Source organism: Ursus americanus, chromosome 1, assembly GCF_024610735.1.
Source record: "Ursus americanus isolate L20-20 chromosome 1, mUrsAme1.1.p, whole genome shotgun sequence".
Classification (NCBI taxonomy): domain Eukaryota; kingdom Metazoa; phylum Chordata; class Mammalia; order Carnivora; family Ursidae; genus Ursus; species Ursus americanus.
In genome coordinates this window covers 106,588,013-106,607,470 of record NC_142127.1, presented here as the reverse complement: position 1 = coordinate 106,607,470, position 19,458 = coordinate 106,588,013, and the positions used below count along the sequence as shown (strand labels likewise).

The following is a 19,458-nucleotide window of genomic DNA, read 5'->3' as shown; positions in this document are numbered from 1 at the left end:
TTTACTGGGGGTGGGGGAGGTGCTGGCCTTACGTAGTTGGAAATGCGACGCGTGGCTTGAGAACGGCCAGGCCCTGGTGCATGGGAGCCCTGCCCCTCCGACCCTTGTGTCTTACAGAAGGCGGGCGGAAGGCGGGCGGGCTGCCCCTGTAGTGACGGGGACAGGAGTTGGTCTCCGGGGCGATGAGGGACGCAGAGGGGGCGGGGTGTCAGCGCAGGGAGCGGCCTCCCGACCACGGCTTGTCTCCCGGCCCTCCCGCAGGTCCAAGCTCTCCAGAAGGCGGTCTGCCCAGATGAGGGTGTGAGCCGGAGCCCTCCCGCGACAGCCAGCAGGCCGGCCCCACCCCCAGCCCTCATCACCACCCGTCATGTCACTGCGCCCAGCCTGCCCCCACCAGCCAGCCGGCGAGTCCCCTCTCGGGGACGCCGCGCCAGGCCCCGCGAGTGCCACCTCTGGCCCGGGGACCTGCGCCACACAACCTGTCCTGCTCCCAGCAGAGGCCGCGTTTGTTAGTTGTTCTTTCCGAGCGTGCCCTGGGTGGGAAGAGCTGGGAGGTGCTGAAAAGGCCAGAGGGCACAAGCCACAGGGGCATCGCTGCCATTCTAATATTTTTTTAAGCATAGACAGACTTATAATTAATATACATTAGTTAGTGACATTGAAACAGTCCACTCAGAAATTAACTATAAGACTATGTTCTATTTATAAGTATTTATTTCTAATGCCTTCACATAGACCTGTAGGATTCGGATGGACCCCGTCCCCCGCTTGCTCCCACGCACATCCCCCAAGGCTCGTAGGGAAGGCCACGGCGAAGGAGTGTCTGCGCAGGCCGGGCACCTCCTGGTGGGCACCACGGGCACACGCCTCGCCAGGCCCGAGTGGAGGCTTCTCCCCAACCACATGGGGGGTAGGCCCTCATCCCGGGGTGTGTGTGTGTGAATGTCAAGGGACCTGGTGCCTGGAGTCCGCACCGTGCAGAAGCTGCCGTGCAGTCTTCTAGCTGGAGATGGCATCCGCGTCTCACGTGGGCCTTGGAGACGCAGCTTCTCCCTGGGAGACCAGGCGACAGGCCCCTGGGCTATGGGGCTCTCCTGGCAGGGAGCGCAGGGGGCGTCATGTGTCCAGACTGGCAGGGTGCCGGAGGCTGGTTCTCAAGATGGTCCAGGCGGCGAGGGCTTGTGGTGCAGCTTCTCCAGCTGCTGTGAGAAATGGGGTGAGCTCGAGGTCGTTCCTGGGAAGAAAGTGTGTGACTTCCCCCCTTTGCCCCAAGAGAAGAGTTTCTGTGAGTCCTGGGGTGTGGTGAAGGCAGCCAGCGACGGGGCCGTTGTCAGCAGGGAGGCCCTCCTGTCCTGCACCCAAGACCGCTGCCCTTATGCTGTTCGGAGCTCTCATTACAAGATCCACTTCGTTCTCTCTGCAGCCTCGACACCCAAGGGCCAGCCCGGACAGGGCAAGTGTCCGCCCCAGGCTGAGAGTGTGGTCAGGCATCATACCCAGGCCAGAAACCCATCAGAGAAGCCACGGGGTGCCGGGGGGTCTTCAGCGACCTGTCCCCACACCCAAAGGCACATGTGGCCTCCTCCTAACTCAAGGGAAAACAGCAACCAAACCACAAAACCCCGTCCCTACCATGGCCCACCGACAGCAGGTTTCAGAGTCCTGGGGGTTCCTGGCCCAAGTTCGCGGCCGGCCGGTCCACGCTGTTCTCTGACGCCTTTGCCGGGCCCTGCAGGGCACCACTCATGAACCCCTCACCTTTCCACTCAGTTTGGATTATCTTGTCGCACCCCAGTCAGTGGTTCCAAACCCCCCTCAGCCGGGGCCGTCCCCAACAGGCACCCACCTGTAGACACTGTCCCATTCTGTGCACTGAGGCTGCAAGTGTGTGCAGCCGCTTTCTTCCAGGGACATGTGGGCTTGGCTCCCATACCACGTGAGAAGGTTCTGGTGCGAGGCTTTCCTTGGAAAAGTATTCAGGCCCCTTTAGTGCTGCCTCAGACATGAGACCAGGCCGGCGGGCTCCCTGACCTGAGCGACCTCTGGCAGTGGTGTCTGGGCACAGCAGCCACACCAGCCACACCAGCCCGGCTGGAAGCAGAGACTGTGAGCATGCCTTTCCCACACCCGGTCTCAGGCAGCACATCAGTGGCCCCTTTCACTGACTGCTACCCTCACCCGCGGTGCTTGGAAGGCAGCACTGATGGATTAGCTCCATCACTAAGACACGTGTCCTGGGAAACCACATCTGCAGGTGCAGGGCTCAGTGGCCATCCTTGGAGGCCGCCAGATGAGGGCTCACATCCCAGACTGAAAGCAAACGTCATCCAGAAACCAGACATTCCTAGGCGGAGACGCAGAGAGCAGGGGTGCGGCACGGTCCAGAGCAACCACTTATTCTGGCTTTTATGATGGCCTGGAGGGCAGGGAGGAGGACCGGGGTGGGGAGGGAGCCCTGCCAAGATGAGTTGGTTCCCAGGAGTCCCGCCTGCTCGCAGAAAGCCCGGAGGTGCAGGGCCCCGGCCACAGCCCACTCAGGTCAGCCAGCCTGCGGCAGTGGCCTCGGAGGGTCTGAGGCCCTCGCACCCAGGATGCAGGTGTCTGAGGCCAGCCAACCTGCAGAGCACCTGCTTCATGGGGGCGGGCTGAAGCAAGGGGGCCCATGCGACGGTTTCTGGGAATCACCCTAAATTCGGGAGCCTCCACGGCCATGGAGGTGCTCCAAGGACTGTTTAATTTTGGCCTGGTGCCGCTTGGCAGTTGACAGGGACCCCCCCGGCCCCGTGGTCACCGCCAGACCCTTGGAGTTTCTGGGGAGAGAAACCGGAGTCAGAAAAGCTGGTCTCTTCATGTCTGCCCTGCCAGAAGCTACCCACGTGTCACATTAGGGGGGACAAGCATTTAACAAACTGGGATGTGGTCGTCACGTCTGTGACCCAGGAGGCTGATCTGGGGGCACCTGAGGGTCAGCCCACTGTGGGTGCAGAGAGGGAGGTCAGACCTGGCTATTTCCCACTGAGTGGGGAGGAAAGAAAGATCCAGAAAGCCACGTCTCTGGGAATTTTTTTGTTTTAATGCTTGATGTCACTCATTTTGGTTTGAGGGACAACCATTGTCACCCAGAGAAGCTCTCGGTCTCCTCCACGGGAGGGTGAGCTCCTTCTGCCTTGGTCCCAGGAAGGGGGGGGCTAGGCTCCAGGCCCACCGGCCCCAGGCTCCAGTGCATCCAGGCTAGTCCCCAGCAGTGAGTTTTGAGGTCCCCCTAAATGCCAAGGCCACCTCGTTCTGAGTCATCCCTCCTACGGCGCCCGTGTTCCGTTCACCCGTCGTACCGCACACACATGCACACACTCACACCCCCGGGTGGCTGCAGTGAGGTGCCCTCCCCATCAGTCCTGGTCCCCAGTCTGCACCTGTGGGGCAGGTGTGGCAAAGCACTAGGGGAGAGTTCCTAACATTGCTGGTCCTCTCAGCTCCCTCCTGTGTGGGACCCCAAAAGACACCCTTGTTTTATCCCCGGGACCAGGGCCAGCATTCCCCCGGGATTAGCAGAGGCTGTGGCTTCTTGACGGCCTGAGCTTCCTGCAGCTAGCTGTCCCCTGAGCTCCCCTGTAGCTTGTACATATGTGGTTGTGTGGCACACCTTGGCCCCCGCGCTGTAACCACCATCCTGACGTAATGACTTCTAGTTCCCTGACGTCCTAAACCCGAGTGTTAGGCTCTAGGCTCCTGTACTGTGTGTGTGCACTTAAGATTCTGTCCAATTAAGAAATAAATGTGGCTCCTTATGCAACACCAGAGCTGTGGGCCTCCACTGTGGCTTTATTTGTGTGTGAAGTCTGTTGGGTGCAGCCAGAAATGGCCACTGGGGCCACATGTCCAGCACTGTCCAGAGACCGCACCCGCTCGCAAAGAGCCAAGGGCTGTGAGGGACAAGATGGTGTTTATCATGGGGGCACCCACCTGCTTCCCTCAGCACCTGGCCGCACCCGTTTGTGTCGCTCACAAGCCCTCAGGCATGCCAGGCGACCTCCAGCTTCCTGTATGGTCAGCATTACCCCATACCGAAAGCAGACAAAAGTATTATAAGAAAATGAAACTGCAGACCAATATCCTTCATCAACACAGAAAACAAATTATTTTCAAAAACCTTTTACCAAATGGAATTTAACAACATGTAAAAAGGGTAATACTGTCATGACCAAGTGGAGTTTATCCTGTGAATGCAAGTTTGGTTCAAACACTCATCCACGCAATTCACCCTATTAAAATAACAAAAGAAAACCACCGTCTCTATAGGCACAGAAAAAGCATCTGACGAAACTTAACCTCTCCTGCTAACTAAGCCTTTAGCCAATGAGCTCATAGGAAAGACCTATAGGACAAATACCTGATCAATCAAAAGAAGAAATGAAAAGTAAGGGCACAAAGAGCAGTTGGAAAAGAAGAAAAGGAATGCTAAGATAATAGACTTCTGTGCAAACGGGTCCTTCCTGATATCAGCTAGAAATGCACCACAGCTGCTTCTGTCGGGAGAGACAACAGTGGTATTTTGACAGAGAAATCCTGTATGAAGAGCTGCTAACTGACGCTGCAAGGTATGCGGACCTCATTACAACCACACATTACGGGGCGGCTGAAAGAAAACGGACGCCGAAACGGATCCCGTTTCTGGATAAGAGAGAAGAACACGGGGGGCTGCGAGCATCCAAACCCGGTGTGTGTGTTGGTTTGTGATGATTCCAGATCCACTTGTTTGTGACTTAAGTGAACTCGTTTGGACCTCAGGGTGAATGTGTTTACGTCGAGGAAGCTGTGTCAGGATGCTGTTTTCCACATCTGTTGTTCATAAACAGTCACAGCTGTGGGTGGGCACACAGGGAAGAGGGGCCACGACGAGTGGGCATTTAAACTTCCAAATATCGAGAGCTTGTGAGGACTTCCCAGGAGCATTTGGTCTGGGCCAGGCCATCGTTTGCTGATCCAAAGGGCTCTCCCAAGACCTGGGGCATCAGCTCCCGCGCGGCAAGGCGACGGGCGGCAGGGGTGAAAACACCCGAGAGAGAGCCTCCTCCTGCCAGCACAGCACCTCCATTCCCCTACACTGTGCTCTGCAACAGGGACCTGGGCTTCGTGCCTGCAGCTGGACGTCCACTCTCGATGGCTAAGCCACCTCTTCCGAGAACCCACTCGCAGGAAGGTACACCCCAACTCAGTTGGACTTCCATTCTGTCCTCTCCCCTTTGCCTGGAACAATTGTACAATCAATCGACTGTTGTCTGGAGAATGTTATTTATTGGCTTATTAAGAGACATCGTCCTATGTGCAATTGGCTTGGGAGCTATTACTACTATAAATTATAATTCCCACGGTGGACCTGTGTTAAAAGACAGAGGCCCCTTATAGATTCTGATTTTCCTAAATGTCGAAAACATTAGGAGATCAACTCAGACTGTAAAGATCTTAGCAGCCATGATGCCCTGTCCTAACAAGAAAAAAGCTGAATAAAACCAAAAGCAAGTTTTCGCGCACCTGTCAGATAACTGAAGTCACAGGGCAGAGTGTCACCCAGAATCTGGAGCAAGGAGCGCAGACAGTCCCAGCTGAGATCTGCGTGTGGGTGCAGAAGCCGCTGGGGCTCGAGCCATGTAGGAACACTGGGATGGCAGTTTTGACTCCACATTGCCGGAAGCCCAGTGTGGACTAGCTCGAGGTGAGGAACTCCCGGGGGCTCAGGCTTAGGGGGACCCTCACACTCCTGTGCTTTTACCAGGAGGTGCCCACCAAGTTCTCACTGTGAAGAGTGGGGAAAAATCCCCTCACGTCTCTATCAGGAGGAGTGGAAGAGTAATCATTTTGGAATATGCCCAGAGCTTTCTCCATAACAAAGTCCTGGGGGGCGGGGGGCAAACTAGGAGTAGAGGGAAGCTTCCTCAACTCGATAAAGAACAGCCAACGTCAAAAATCGTACAGCCAACGTCATTCTTACTGGTGACAAACTGGAGGTTTCACCCCTTTGACTAAGCAGGGCAAGGAGGTCCTCTCACCAATCCTATTCGACACCGACACCGTCCTAGAAATTCTAGGTGCTACAAGACAAGAAGGGGCATACAGATTGGGAAGGAAGAGATAAAGCTGTCTTTGTTTGCAGATGACAAGATCGTCTTTAGAAAATCCCAAAGAATTGACCAAAAAACTCCTGGAACTAACCAGAGATTATAGCAAGGTCACAGGACTCAGAGATAATACAAAGTGAGTAGCTTTCCTATAAACCAGCAATGAACAGCTAGAATTCAAAATTAAAAAACACACAACAGCATTTACAGTGGTACCGACAGGGAGAGAGAGAGGGCACGCTCACGTTGGAGCACGTAGGCGGTAAAGTTCAATCAGGATGTGCACAGGATCTGTATGTAGGAAACTACAAAATTCTGACACAAGGAATCAAAGAAGACCTAAATAAAAGGAGAGCATTCTGTGTTCCCGGACTGGAAGTCTCAGGATGGCTGAGATGTGAACTTTTCCTAGTTGGGCGCATAGAGTCAATGCGTTCCCAATCAAAATGCCAGCAAACTACTCGGATATCTACAAGCTGATTCTAACGTTTATAGGGAACGGCAAAAGACCCAGAACAGCCCGCCCCGTACTGAAGAAGAACAATGTTGCCAGATTCCCGTTACCCGACTTCAAGGCTCACTGCAAGCTCTCCAAAATCAGGACAGCGTGGTCCTGGAGAAAGAACAGACAAATCCGTCAATGGAACAGAATAGATCCGCGCAAATAGAGTCAACCGCTGTTGACAAAGGAGCAGCGGCAAGTCGATGGGGAGAGGGCAGTCTTTTCAACAGCGGGGCCAGAGCCACGGGACGCCCGAGTGCAAAAGCAAACAAAACCATCTGACACTTTTCACAAAAGTTAAGAAGTTAAGTCAAAATAGACTCTAGACCCAAATGGGAAACTCGAGGCTGTAAAGCTTCTAGAAGTACTTACAGAAAGACATCATTACGAAAATGGAACTGCGGGCACCTGGTGGCTCAGTCGGTGAAGCGTCCGTCTTCGGCTCAGGTCATGATCCTGGGGTCCTGGGATCGAGCCCCGAGTCAGGCTCCCTGCTCAGCGGGGAGTCCGCTTCTCCCTCTCCCTCTGCCCCTCTCCCTCCCCTCCTCTTGCTCTCTCTCTGAAATAAATAAAATTTAAAAAAAAAAAGAAAAGAAAAGAAAATGGAATTGGATGAAAATATGTGTGAAACAATTACAGGAAAAGGACTTCTTCCAGAGTATACACGGAGTATGGGAAGGATCACTAGAACGCCACCGGAAAAAGATGCCCGGCGCGATGAAACGCTGAGGAGTGGCATGGCACAGTGAGCTTGTGACCGGTGTCGTCTGCCGTCGGGGAAATGCGGCCGGACCCGCAAGGAGAAACTGCTCGGAGCAGGAAATGTGCTTCGGTCTTCACAGCCCCGGCTGGTAGAGACACGGTGCGTCCCACACGCCACTCCTGGGCCACACCTGCCAGGAGCGGGGCCTCGTGACCTCATAAAGCTGAACAGTCACCCGCCCTGTGGCCCCGGGCACTCTGGGCATTTGTCCGGGAAGACTCGCCCTGAGTGCTCACGACTTCCTTCCTATTAGTCAAAAACTGAGAAAACATAAGGTTCATCACCGGGCAAATGGATGAGCAAGCTGGGGTCCGTCCACATGACGGAACTCCCTTCAGCAGTTACAAGGAAGGAGCGCTGCCCCCCCAACAGCCCCACGCGAGGCCGCCAGACTCTGCCGCGTGGCTGTGGCTCCAGTGGCGTGCGACAGTCTGCGAGCTTGCGATGACAACAGACATCTGAGGAGTGGGCACCTCTGACGGGCGGCGGCGGGGTCCGCGGGGGGCCTGGGTGCGGATGGTCTCTGGGCATGGCCTCCGTTCCCGGGCTTTGTCCTTCTGTCGCACGGCGTGAAGTCCGCTCTAAGGCTGGGGTGCTTTGCTTTATTCAAGTTTCGGCTGGAAGTTGCGCCGTGTGTGAAAATACAAAATCAGCCCCCTTGCAACGCGCAGTATGAGGAACCAGGGGACTCGCGTGCTCGCGGAGGCACGGTTTGGGGTCTGATACCACGTTCCGTGTGTTTTCACTGGGCCAGGCCCCACCAGTTGGAGGGTGGAAGGGGGTGTCTGTGTGAATGCTGAGGGAGCCCCGACTTCTCCGCTCCCAGACTCCAGGTCTCTACGGCTTGCCCGCCCCTCTGAGAGGGCTGGGGCCGTAGAGCAGGACGGGACACCCACCCCATACCCCCCGCCCTGGGCCTGTCGTCTGGCCGCTTGTCTGCCTTCCAGGGGGAGCAGCAGGCCGATTTCCTGTTGGGGTTAACCTCGCCCCTGTCCCCTGAGGCGCAGATGCCTTCCCCACCTCTGGGAAAGTTCTGGACCTCAGGATCATCTACTGTGACCACCAGAACGCAGCTCCTGTCCTGCATGCTTTGGACGCTCCCTCCTGGCTCTACGTCTCCCCAGCTGCGCAAGGGAGGCCGGCAGGGAGTGCCTTCGGGCGGGGACAGTCATGGAGGCAGAGGCCGCCAGAGATGACAGATGGTTCTCCTGGAAAAGACGGCGCTACCCTTGGGCCTCCTTGTAAATGTGCCCAGCCTGCTCCCAGCAGCCCGGGGCCCAGAGCTGGGGCTCCACTCGGGTCACAGGGGCCTGCGGGGCGATCCTGCAATGCTGGAAGTGACAGGGCCAATGGGCATGGCCGGGACTTTTGCCGTAGTCCCCCAGGTGTCAGGCCCCTCAGGCGTCAGGTGCTCTCAGGGATCCCCCTCTTCTTGGTGACGTCATCCTCAGCACCTTCCCCAGCCGCCGTGCTCAGCTGAGCTCCTTGGAAGGAAATGCAGAGGATTTTGATGGGTGGTTCTGCCTTCTGGGGGGGGGGGCAGGATGGGGAAGGGGTACGGGGTAGAAGTCAAGTGCTGCTGCAGGCCATGAGGCCGTCCAGGTGGGCACAGGAGAGGGGAGGAGGGGCAGAGGTGTCGCCTGTACCCCCCGGCCGTGTCTAGACAGTGGGGCCTTTGCCGTGCAGGGATCCCAGCTGCCGTGCTCAGAGCCCACCCTCACGGCTCTGCCCGGCCAACTGCAGGCCTCGGGAGTTGGGACATGGGACGGGGGGATGAGTCTCCCGTCTCCCACTGGCCCACCTGCCCTGCTGATCTCCCCCCCCACACTGGGCCCACCGCGTCGGGCTGGGCGGGTATGGCCCCTGGCAGTGCTGCGTCCAGCAAGCCTCAACCTGGGCCTTCACCAGCGGCCCCTCCCTCCCCTCCCCTCCTCCTCCTGGCAGTGCCGTGACCCTCCCAGCCTCTTTCCCTCTCCCCTCCCAGTCCTGGGGGATGTGGCTCAGGGCACAAGGCCCCTCCCCAGCCTGGCAGCCCCTTCCCCTGGCAACTTCCCCCAACCCCCACCCCCTTCCCCGGAGTGGCCGCTCGGCGGTGCTGAGCTCTTTCCCTCGGCCCAAACTGACCCTCCACCAGGGCTTGGCCGATGAATCCGGCTGTCCCCAGCAACCCGGGACAGCTGCTTGATGTCCGCTCTTCCCTGAGGCGCTCGATGGCCTCCTGGGGTCGGTGCTGTGCCACAGACCTCAAGTCCCGAGACCACGACCTCCAGGCTTGTGTCCCTGAAGCCTGGCCAGTGTCGGAGACAGAGTCTCTGGCAGAGTCTTGGACTTGAGAGCCATACCCTGCAGGGTGTCCCCAGGAGGGCTGCTCTCCAGGGAACGGGCTTCTCTTCCAAGGTCAGCACGTGTGTGGGTCTGTGAGGAGACCCCTGAACTTCTCACCAGCCAGGCTTTCTTAGAAATGCATTTTTGTTTCTTCACGCTGCTAGGCAGAAAAATTAACGTGTGTGGGGTGATGGGCCTGTTTCTGCCGGTTCAGCAGCCCGGCTGGGGCACCAGCAGCTCCCTCCCTCCCACAGACAGCTCCCTTCACCCAGTGGCAGGTGGCCCCCAGCACAGGCAGAGCCGGGGACCCTCACCCAGGCGGGGACAGAGCACAGGTGCGGGGAGCCTCCAGGCTGTGCCCGAGGAGCCGAGAGCCCTGGGGGGTGAGTCACGGAGCCCCAGTGCCAGCTTTGAAGCTGTGGCCCGTGTCCAGCACCTACAGGTGGCCGAGGGGGGCAGGGGCCTGGTGTGTCTCACGCCCCAGGGGGGACGCCCGACTGTGCGGCGTCCGCTGTGAAAGTTCCCGGTTCGGCTCCCGGGCCGGCAGCAGGTGCGGCTGGAGGTGAGGGCACAGGTGTGGCGTTCGCAGGCGCAGCCCGCCCAGCTGGCTTCTCCCACAGCCACGCTGTCCTTGGGGCCGGGGATGGGCCAGGCCCTGACGCGTCAGCTCAGGTCCCCTGCTCGGCCCTGCTCCTCGCGGAGCCCCCAGGCCAATGGCCGGTCTGAACGTGTCCCTCTCCTTCTTCTTCGCCACCTTCGCCCTCTGCCAGGGGGCCAGGAAGGTGTCCAAGGCTCTGCTCCCGGGGGGTGTCTACGCCAGCTTCGCCCGGGAGGCGGTGGGCGCGGCCCAGCTGGGGGCCTGCTGCCTGGAGATGCGGGTGTTGGTGGAGCTGGGCCCCTGGGCCGGGGGCTTCGGCCCCGACCTGCTGCTGACGCTGCTCTTCCTGATCGTCCTGGCGCACGGGGCCACCTGCGACGGGGCCGCGGCCAACCCCACCATGTCTCTGCAGGAGCTCCTCCTGGCCGAGGCCTCTCTGCCCTGCACGCTGCTGACGCTGGTGGCCCAGGGGCTGGGCGTGCAGGCGGCCCGCACCCTGACCCGACTCTACTGGGCCTGGGAGCTCAGTGACTTGCACGTCCTCCAGAGCCTCATGGACGCACACTGCAGCTCCGCCCTGCACACGTCCGTGCCCCACGGCACGCTGGTGGAAGGCGCCTGTGCCTTCTTCTTCCACCTGACCCTCCTCCGCTTCCGGAACAGTCTTCCCATCTACAGGGTGCCCCTCGTGGCCCTGCTGGTCACCATCATGGCCTACACAGGTGAGATCTGGCTGCCTCTCCCCGGGGCACATCGGAACCTCTGCACCCACTTGGACACCCAGGAGAGAAGCTGTAGCCAAGGGGGACTGCCGGCCCCCAGAGACTGCGGACAGCCCTCTCCTGGGAACCTGGGGGTGGTGGGAGGGCGGCCAGCAGGTCTGGACACAGTGCACTGGAGTGGGACCCTCGGCCCCTGTTGGCGCCGTCCTTTCTGGCTGGCTCTCTCCACACTCTGAACTGTTCCCGTTCATCTCAGAAGGTCTGCAGCCGGGGCAGGGGGCAGCCAGTGAAGTTTCTTCAAGGCCCAGCCCATGCTCTGGTCTGGAAGCTCCTGAGTCCTCTGCCACCCCTTCCCAGAGTCCCAGGTCCTGCTGTTTCTTCCTCCTCCACCAACCCTCTCCACATGGCTCCCCATGTCTCCAGAGAGGACAGCATCCTTCCATCCTCCCCCCATCCTCCCATCCTCTTTCCATCCTCTCAACCTCCTCCCATCTTCCCATTCCCCCATCCTCCTCCCATCTTCCCATTTCCCCATGCTCCTTCCACCCTCCCATCCTCCCCCGTCCTCCCTCATCCTCCCATCCTCCTCCCATCCCCCATCCTCCCATCCTCCCCCATCCCCCCATCCTCCCATTCTCCTCCCATCCTCCCCCCATCCTCCCATCCTCCTCCCATCCCCATCCTCCCATCCTCCCTCCATCCTCCCATCTTCCCATCCTCCTCCCATCCTCCTCCTATCCTCCTCCCATCCTCCTCCATCCTCCCTCCATCCCCCTATCTTCCCATCCTCCTCCCATCCCCCATCCTCCCATCCTCCCCCATCCCCCCAACCTCTCATCCTCCTCCCATCCTCCCATCTTCTCCCCATCCTCCAATCCTCCCATCCTCCGTGGCTGTGCCCAGGTCCTGGGCCTCTGGACCAAGCTCTCGTGGGGTCCTTCAGCCACTGTGGAAGCTGCCTTTCCCACATTGGTGGGGCAGCAGAGAGCTGAGGTCAGCTGCAGGATGCCCAGGCTGCTGACCTCACACCGCAGCTGTCCCGGAACATGGGGACAGAGCTGGGCCAGAACTTGAAGGTGCCAGGCTGGGGCTGCTGATAAATCCCCAAGGGACTCTGACATCATTCTGTCTGTGGGATTTGCTCCACTAGGAGGGCTCTCCAGGCGTGGACACTCCCTGCACCCCGGAGCACTGGTGTGCTGGGACGGGACAGGATGCTGGGAATGGGCTCTCTGGGAAGGGTGTGCTGTGGGATGGGGTGCACATCACTCAGCGGGCACCTTATGCCTGCTCAGGGTGCTAGGGCTACAACTGAAAGGGCCTGAGGGATGAGCTCTCCAGAGTGTGCATTTCGGGTGGGCTGGGCCCAGTAAGGACAGAACCAGCACTTCGGGCTCACTTCCTGAGATGTCCATGGTCTGGCGTAGGACAGACACTGTGTATGGGGAAGGCACCTCTCGAGCCCATGTACAGGTGGGGAAACTGAGGCACGGGTGAGCAGAGACTTGCCAGGAGCAGGGCTCTGTGTCCAGAATGCCTGGGCTCTGGCCCCAGGGAGATGCCGGCAGCTCCTGCTTCAGCCCCGAAGTCATCCAGGACACCTCCCCCAGATCCTGGTCTCCACTGCCAGCTTCGGGCCCTGGGTTGCCCAGGTGAGGCCCCTGCTCCTTGGCAGCGGTCTACCTGGCCTGGGGCTGAGGGACGCTGGCGCTTTCCCTAGTCTCTCCTTATCTGCCCTGTCCCTCCTCCCTTCCCTGTTTCCTCACTGGGCTCAGCCCTTCGCTGACATCACTCTGTCTCTGCCTCTGTCTGTCTCCCCGTCTCCCCGTCTCCCCATCTCTACCTGTCTCTTTCCATCTGTGTCTCTGTCTGTCTCTGCCCCCCTTCTCTCAAGGAAAACCTCCCACAGGTGGAGAGTGGAGAAAAGGGGTGGGGGAGGTGAGTTCATCAGGGGAGAGCGGTTGGGATGGGTGGCGGACGTTCATGGAGAGACTCTGGTCCTGGCTGCTCCCTGATCCCGTGGTGCTGGCCTTGGCTGAGTGGCCCTCCTGCCCATGTCCCCATCAGTACAAGGGGGGTCAGGATGGGCTGAGCGCCAGGCTCCAGGCGCAGGGCTCTGTCCCAAGGAGAGGCAGCTGCAGACAAGGCCCCACAAGGACCGTCTGTGCTTCCTCCCACAGCTGGGCCTTTCACGTCTGCCTTCTTCAACCCCGCCCTGGCCACCTCAGTCACCTTCCACTGCTCGGGGCACACCCTGCTGGAGTACATGCAGGTGTACTGGCTGGGTCCTCTGACAGGTAAGGGTCCCTGCGGGCAGCAGGCAAGGCCAGCCCTGGACAGTGGCTTGGGGAGGACACACGAAGCGTTCCTGGTGGACATGCCTGTGGTCCAGCTCAGGGGTGGGGAGTCGATCCAAGGGCTGCTGGCTGTGGCGTCCCTGGTGCAGATGAGGGAGATGGGGGGATCCTTCTCAGTTCCCGCTAGAGACCCTCGGCGGGGGGGGGGGGGGCTGTGAGTGGTCCATCTTGGTTTGGATGCAGTCACAGAGGGGCTGGAGCCAGGGAGGACGGTGGGGGGCAGGGACAGCAGCCATGTGGACACGCCTGCAGGGCGTCCTCGCGGACCCTGAGCCGGGGCACCCGCGGCGGGAGCTACTGGAGCCCGTCCAGGCCACTCTGGCCCCTGCGGCTGCCGGCAGCTGATCTTAGCCCCTGGGCCCCCCCTCACCCTCCATACTTATTGGATGGGGCCATGGGGTCCATGGAGCTCTGGAAGCCTCTGCTTCCCTCTCAGGGAGCACAGCCCCAGCCTCCCCAGGGGCTCCCAGGCGCCGGCTGTCCCTGGAGCGATGAGAAGGCCCATGGTTACAATGGGTAACTTTACTTACCACTTGACTGTGGTCCCAGGAGTAGCAGTCCCCTCCTCGGCCCCACATCACCCCAGAGACCGCCGAGTGTTGCCTTATTCACCCCTGCATCTCTAAATCGCAGGCTTGCAGAGCCGGTTCACAGATGAGAGGCCCTAACTCTCCACCCTCCCTGTGGCCGCCATGCATCCCTCCTCCCCCGGGGGGCCCGGGAAGGTCTCTGAGCACGTTTGATGAGGACGCCCTGGGGCTCTGAGTGTGACCAACACAGCCCCCCTGAAGCTGTGCGGGCCTGGGGCTTCTGGGGTCCCGATGGCTTGTTCCCCAGGGTCAGGGACGTCCTGGTCTCTTGCTCAGTCATGAAGTCAACAGCAGTGTCCACGTGGCCCGAGGGGTGTGGACGACTCAGGAACTCCCGCAACAGCTCATGTTGGGGTGTATTTTTCGTTTCCTGTCCCGGATTACTCCCCCATGGTGGAGCGAGGCTCCCAGGAGGGTCCTGAGAAGCGGTACTGGCCGGGACATCTGAGACCTCAGTGTCTGAAATACAGCGTCTCGGCTCTGTCCCTGCTTGACGGCGTGTTGGGCTGTGGATTAAAGTCTGGGTAGGAGGCTCCTCTCCTGAGTGTGGAGGGCCCCGTGGCCTCTGCATTTGTCTCCCGGCTTCCACAGCCCCGCAAACCAAGAGGCTTAAAGAGGCTTAAACCACGGGAATGCACGCTTGCACGTGGTCAGGGTGAGCGCTCAGAAATGCAGGTGTCTGCCATGCTCTCTCTAAGGGCCGGCAGGCCCTCCCCTGGCCTCCTGGCCTCTGGTGGTGGCTGTCAGTCCTGGGTATCCCTCGGCTTGTGGCCACACCTCTCCAATCTCTGCCAGTCCTCACGTGGCCTCCGCAGCTCCTCGTAGAAGGACGCCAGCCACCCTGGAGTCAGGTCCGTAACTACTTACATATACAAAAATCCTTTTTTTTTTTTTAAGATTTTTTATTTATCTGACAGAAGGAGATACAGCGAGAGAAGTAACACAAGCAGGGGGAGTGGGAGAGGGAGAAGCAGGCTTCCCGCCGAGCAGGGAGCCCGATGCAGGGCTCTACCCCAGGACCCTGGGATCATGACCTGAGCCGAAGCCAGACGCTTAACGACTGAGCCACCCAGGTGCCCCCAAAGATCCTATTTTAAATATGGTCACATTTTGAGGTTCTGGAAAGGACATGAATTCAGGGGGGGCTCCATTCAACCCAGCACAGCCTCTGACTCTGTAACTTCCATCGTGATGTCCAAAGTCATTAGGGTTCCCTTTGGAAGCCTCGCTGGGGTGAGGGGGGAAGAGGCTGGGAGGGCAGCAGCCTGTGTGCATGCCTACTTTGTCTTCGTTCAGGGAGGGTACTCCCACCCTCGGGTGCTCTTGCTGCCCTCTCTGCCTCCCCCCAGGGTCTGGGTGGGGACCGCCAAGGCCGTTTCCATGGGAACAGGGCTCCAGGATGCTGAGCTTCTCGCACAGTGCAGGGTCCCTGCGGGTCAGCACCTGCAGTCCCACCTCCAGGGGTCCTGGGCCGCGCCCTGCTGGAACTTTGGGGTTCTGTGGAATGAAATGGGTTGCTTTCCAGCCTTCTGCATTGCTGGCTGAGGATTCTGCTCCCTGGGTCCCACTCACGTGTTTGTTGTCCCCTCGCTTTTCAGCCTCCTCCGTGGCGTTGGTCTTTCCCCGCTGGTTGCCTGACCCCTTTACTAAATCTCTGTCCGTTTAGAGCAGTGGGGCCCATGGTGGTTAGAAGTGGGAAGTGGGGGTGGCTCCCCTGGCTGTGGCTTTCCGTCGGGCACGTGTTCCCAGGTGACCCTGAGCGAGTCACTCACCTCCCTGGGCTGTCCCTCCTCCCTAATGGGGGTGCTCGCAGCATCCCATGCAAGGTACAGGAGGAGCAGCGAGCGAAGCGAGGGCATGTGTGGGCCCAGGGGCCGTTCTCAGGAGCTATGGCGGCTGGGGTGTCCATGGAGATTGGTCCCGGCCAGGCCACCCCTGACCATCACGGGGCGCACTCACCACAGTTTGGGTCCTTAAAGGGTCCACATGAAACTTCAGGATAATGTGCTTTCCTCTCCTGCTGTGGCAAGCATCTTCCCAGTGACCTGGGCAGCCAGGCGGGAATTCAGAATTCTCTAATCCGCAAGTTCTGGGAAGAACCTGGGAACCACGGGCCAGGCCCTGCCCCTGCCGTCAGCCCCTCTGCTCTCTCCCCCCTCGGTCCTCACCTCAATCCTACCCACACCCCCAAAACAGCCATGCACACGGACGACGGGCCACCTTCAGGAGGCAGCCCTGGGAAGGAGCGGGCTGCGCACGGGCTCAGGACGCTGGTGCAGGGAATGCTGGGCTCAGGTCCCCAGAGCATGGTCTGGAAGGACGCGGGGTTCCTGATGTGCTGTCCCCCTCCCCGGGGGGTCGGCACCGGAGGAAGAGCCAGAGACGGCAAGGGCTCCCTGATGGAGACGCGCAGGACCCCCGTCACACGGATGGTCCGGGTGGGAGCACCCAAGCTGCCTGTGTGGCAGTGAGCCTGCTGGGCCCCGTGGTCTGACCCCCAGTTTCTTGCAGGGATGGTCCTGGCCGTCCTGCTGTACCACGGCCGCCTTCCTCGCCTTTTCCAGAGGAACCTGTTGTACAGCCAGAGGAACAAGTACCGGACTCCCAGAGGGAAGCTGGCCCCGGGGCCTAGAGACACCCAGACGCCAGCAGAGGGGTGCAGAAGCCGGGAGCCCGCGTGGAGGAGGGTGGGGCGGCAGCTGCTGGGCTCTGGCTGAGCCAGCACAGTCCCGGTGAGCGTCCCTGGCTGGACCCTGGGGTCCCTCTGAGCTGAGGGAGGCCAGACCCGCACCCCTTTCTCCCTGAAAACAATTTGTCAATAAACCACTCCTGAGACCTGCCTGTCTCCCTGGCCTCACAGAGGCTTCTGGAAGGGAAGGCAGGGGTGAGACACAAGGGAGGCTTGTCTGAGTCACTGCCATGTCCCACAAGGTATCTCCTGCCTCTTCTTTTCAGAATTAGAACCAAACGTAAGACCCGGGAGGGAAGGCGAGAGGTCCAGGGTGAGTCCCCCGGGGCCTGGGAAGACCCGAGGGAAGAAGTTTGCACAGACGGTGCCCGGCTGTCCTGGACACGCCCCGGAACCCGCTGCCCAGGGAGGCCTGAGCAGCCTCCTCGGCTGGGACCTGCTGGCGGCTGAGCCGAGGCTGCAGGGGAGTGGGCTGGACACGGGGTACCCAGTGCCACCACCCACCAGCACCCCACCCTCAGGGCAGCACGCCCACGACTCCGCTAAACCAGGCAGAGCCGTGCCGATCACGGGGGCTCCCCGCCAGGCCGGGAAGAGCCGTCTCCTCTCCCGAAGACCAGAGCTAACCTGGAAACCTCCGCCCCAACAGGAGAAAGCCCTCCTCAGCTAGGGGTTCCCGGAGCCCCATCCTGAAAGTGAGGGTGGGGGGCTCCAGCCCAAAGCTTCACTCTTGCCTCTGGCAGAGAAAGGCAAGAGACAGAAAACAGGGAGGTCCTGGGTGAGCTCTTGCCTCGTGTGGAGGCCATGTCCTCCTGCACCAGCTTCCCAGGGGATGGGAGAGAAAGAAGAATCCCTCATCCCACTTCCTGTGGCTGCCCCTTCGCCCCCTTTAAATCCTCTCCCCACCCACCTGGCAGTGAGGCTGCTCCGTCTGGGCCCCAGCCTCCCGCCCCACTCCTCGGAGTGGCCGCCCTGGGAGGGGTGAGCAGCCCCCCCACCCCGGGCAGGCCCTGACAGCCAGCCCTGTGTAGCTTCTGCAGGGCCTGATGGGGCTGCACGGAGGCTTCTAGAAGGAGGACCATGAGCACACAGGAGTAGTGCTGGGATGGGGGACCAGCCAGCTCCCTTCAAAGGGAGTCTGTGTGGGATGGGGTGCTGGGGGACGATAGCAGAGGTCGCAGCCCCAGGAAGGAGGAGAGTCTCCTCAGGGGGACCCGAGACCGGAGGCCAGCAGCACATCCGTCCCCACAGAATGTCCTCTGCACGAATACTTCCAGGACAGAAGCTTCCGGCAATCCCGCAGCGAATTCAACCAGTGAATCAGCATAAGAAAAGAAAACACATGGACATTGCAGTAAAGCAAATCATCAAATTATTAGAATTCTTGGAGTTTAGGATTTTTTTAAAAGATTTTATTTATTTATTTATTTATTTGACAGAGAGACAGCCAGCAAGAGAGGGAACACAAGCAGGAGGAGTGGGAGAGGAAGAGGCAGGCTCACAGCAGAGGAGCCTGATGTGGGGCTCGATCCCATAACACCAGGATCACGCCCTGAGCCGAAGGCAGACGCTTAACGCCTGCATCACCCAGGCGCCCCGGAGTTTAGGATCTTTATTTTGGAAAACTTCAACAGTGAACTCCACAAGCTTGGACGCATATATTAATTTAAGAAATGCTGCATTTGACGGAAAAGAACACAATTTTCATACGAAGCTTTGATGAACCGATTACTAACATGGAAGACAACTTAAAAATTACTGAGAAAAAAAGTTTAACATGAAAGATGCAAGAGTGGTTCAATATTGGGTGGTTCTTTAATATAATTCACCTTATTAATCGACTGAGGAATGAAATCATACAATTATCTCCACTGACACTTAAAAGGCGTCTGAGAAAATACAACACCCATTCCCTGTCCGGAAAGGAGGCAACACGTGAGGAGGCGAGGATCATTTCTCAGCCGCACACACAGAGCACACACGACGCGGCTGCTCGCTCGCGGGGACACACCACGGAGGGCCCGGCTGAGTCAGAAAGGCGGGGGGGGGGGGGGGGCGTCTGCGTCCCCGCGAGGGTGGCGCCCGGGGCCCAAGCCGATGCAGCGGGGCGGCAGGGAACAGTCAGAGGCCAGCGATTTCTAGTTGCAGATTTTAGGATTGTGGTGCAGAAAACAACGCGGGCGTGACTCGGGCTGTAGGCGACAGCTCGCTGCCGGAGCAGAATGCAATCCGAGCGCTCCACGCAGCGCACAATGAGCAGAAAAGTAGCAATGACGAAAAAGCTATAAAGTGCTTAGAAATACATTTAACAAGGAAGGCACAAGGCCTGCTTCCCATGAAAACTAAAAAATTCCTGAAAGAATTGAAAATAGGGAAGGTCATTCTTTGCTCCTAGGTAGGATATCCCAACACCCTAAAGATGTCTGGTCTCCCCGAGTTAATACATAAATGTAAACAATACAATAATAAATAATAAATAATGTAATTAGCATTAAATTATATAATGTAGAATTACAAATATATTCTAGTAATAAAAATAATAAAGTCAAAGTTGTTTTTATGGTAAACACCAGATTCTGAGATTAGTGTGAAAAAAATAAGCTAGCCAGAATGGCTAAGAAAGCCTCGCATAGGGACGCCTGGGTGGCTCAGCCAGCTAAGTGGCTGCCTTCCGTTCAGGTCATGATCCCGGGGTCCTGGGATTGAGCCCCACATCAGGCTCCTTGCTCAGGAGGGAGCCTGCTTCTTCCTCTCCCTCTACCAGCTGCTCACACTGCTTGTGCTCGCTCTCTCACT

General features: G+C 59.0%; 2 protein-coding genes and 1 long non-coding RNA gene across 18 annotated transcripts in view; 2 read left to right on the top strand and 1 right to left on the bottom strand.

The window, feature by feature from the left end:
* KIF1A (kinesin family member 1A) overlaps positions 1-3,800 on the top strand; it is a 95,646-nt gene extending 91,846 nt beyond the window's left edge. For all 16 annotated transcript variants that reach the window (XM_045795899.2, XM_045795897.2, XM_087864976.1 and 13 more), the window contains one exon: positions 262-3,800. In XM_045795899.2, coding sequence (XP_045651855.2) covers positions 262-304 — 43 coding nt within the window. In that variant the 3' untranslated portion in view covers positions 305-3,800. The remainder of the gene's footprint in view (positions 1-261) is intronic.
* On the bottom strand, positions 3,736-10,819 carry LOC148110837 (uncharacterized). The gene is made up of 2 exons (XR_015725901.1): positions 9,506-10,819; positions 3,736-8,865 (listed from the first exon to the last, which is right to left on the bottom strand). It is a non-coding gene; the product is annotated as an uncharacterized LOC148110837 (long non-coding RNA).
* LOC123791258 (putative aquaporin-12B) lies at positions 10,269-16,903 on the top strand. The gene is made up of 3 exons (XM_045795921.2): positions 10,269-11,026; positions 13,207-13,323; positions 16,485-16,903. The coding sequence occupies exons 1-3, from the start codon at positions 10,420-10,422 to the stop codon at positions 16,688-16,690; spliced, it is 930 nt and encodes a 309-aa protein (XP_045651877.1). The 5' UTR covers positions 10,269-10,419; the 3' UTR covers positions 16,691-16,903.
* The last annotated feature ends 2,555 nt before the right edge of the window (positions 16,904-19,458 follow it).

Bases quoted from the DNA above. Each gene is read 5' to 3' on its own strand.
- LOC123791258 (XM_045795921.2), top strand. From the start codon at position 10,420: ATGGCCGGTCTGAACGTGTCCCTCTCCTTCTTCTTCGCCACCTTCGCC. The intron at 11,027-13,206 runs GTGAGATCTGGC...TTCCTCCCACAG, and splicing joins CACCATCATGGCCTACACAG to CTGGGCCTTTCACGTCTGCC. The intron at 13,324-16,484 runs GTAAGGGTCCCT...AGTTTCTTGCAG, and splicing joins CTGGCTGGGTCCTCTGACAG to GGATGGTCCTGGCCGTCCTG.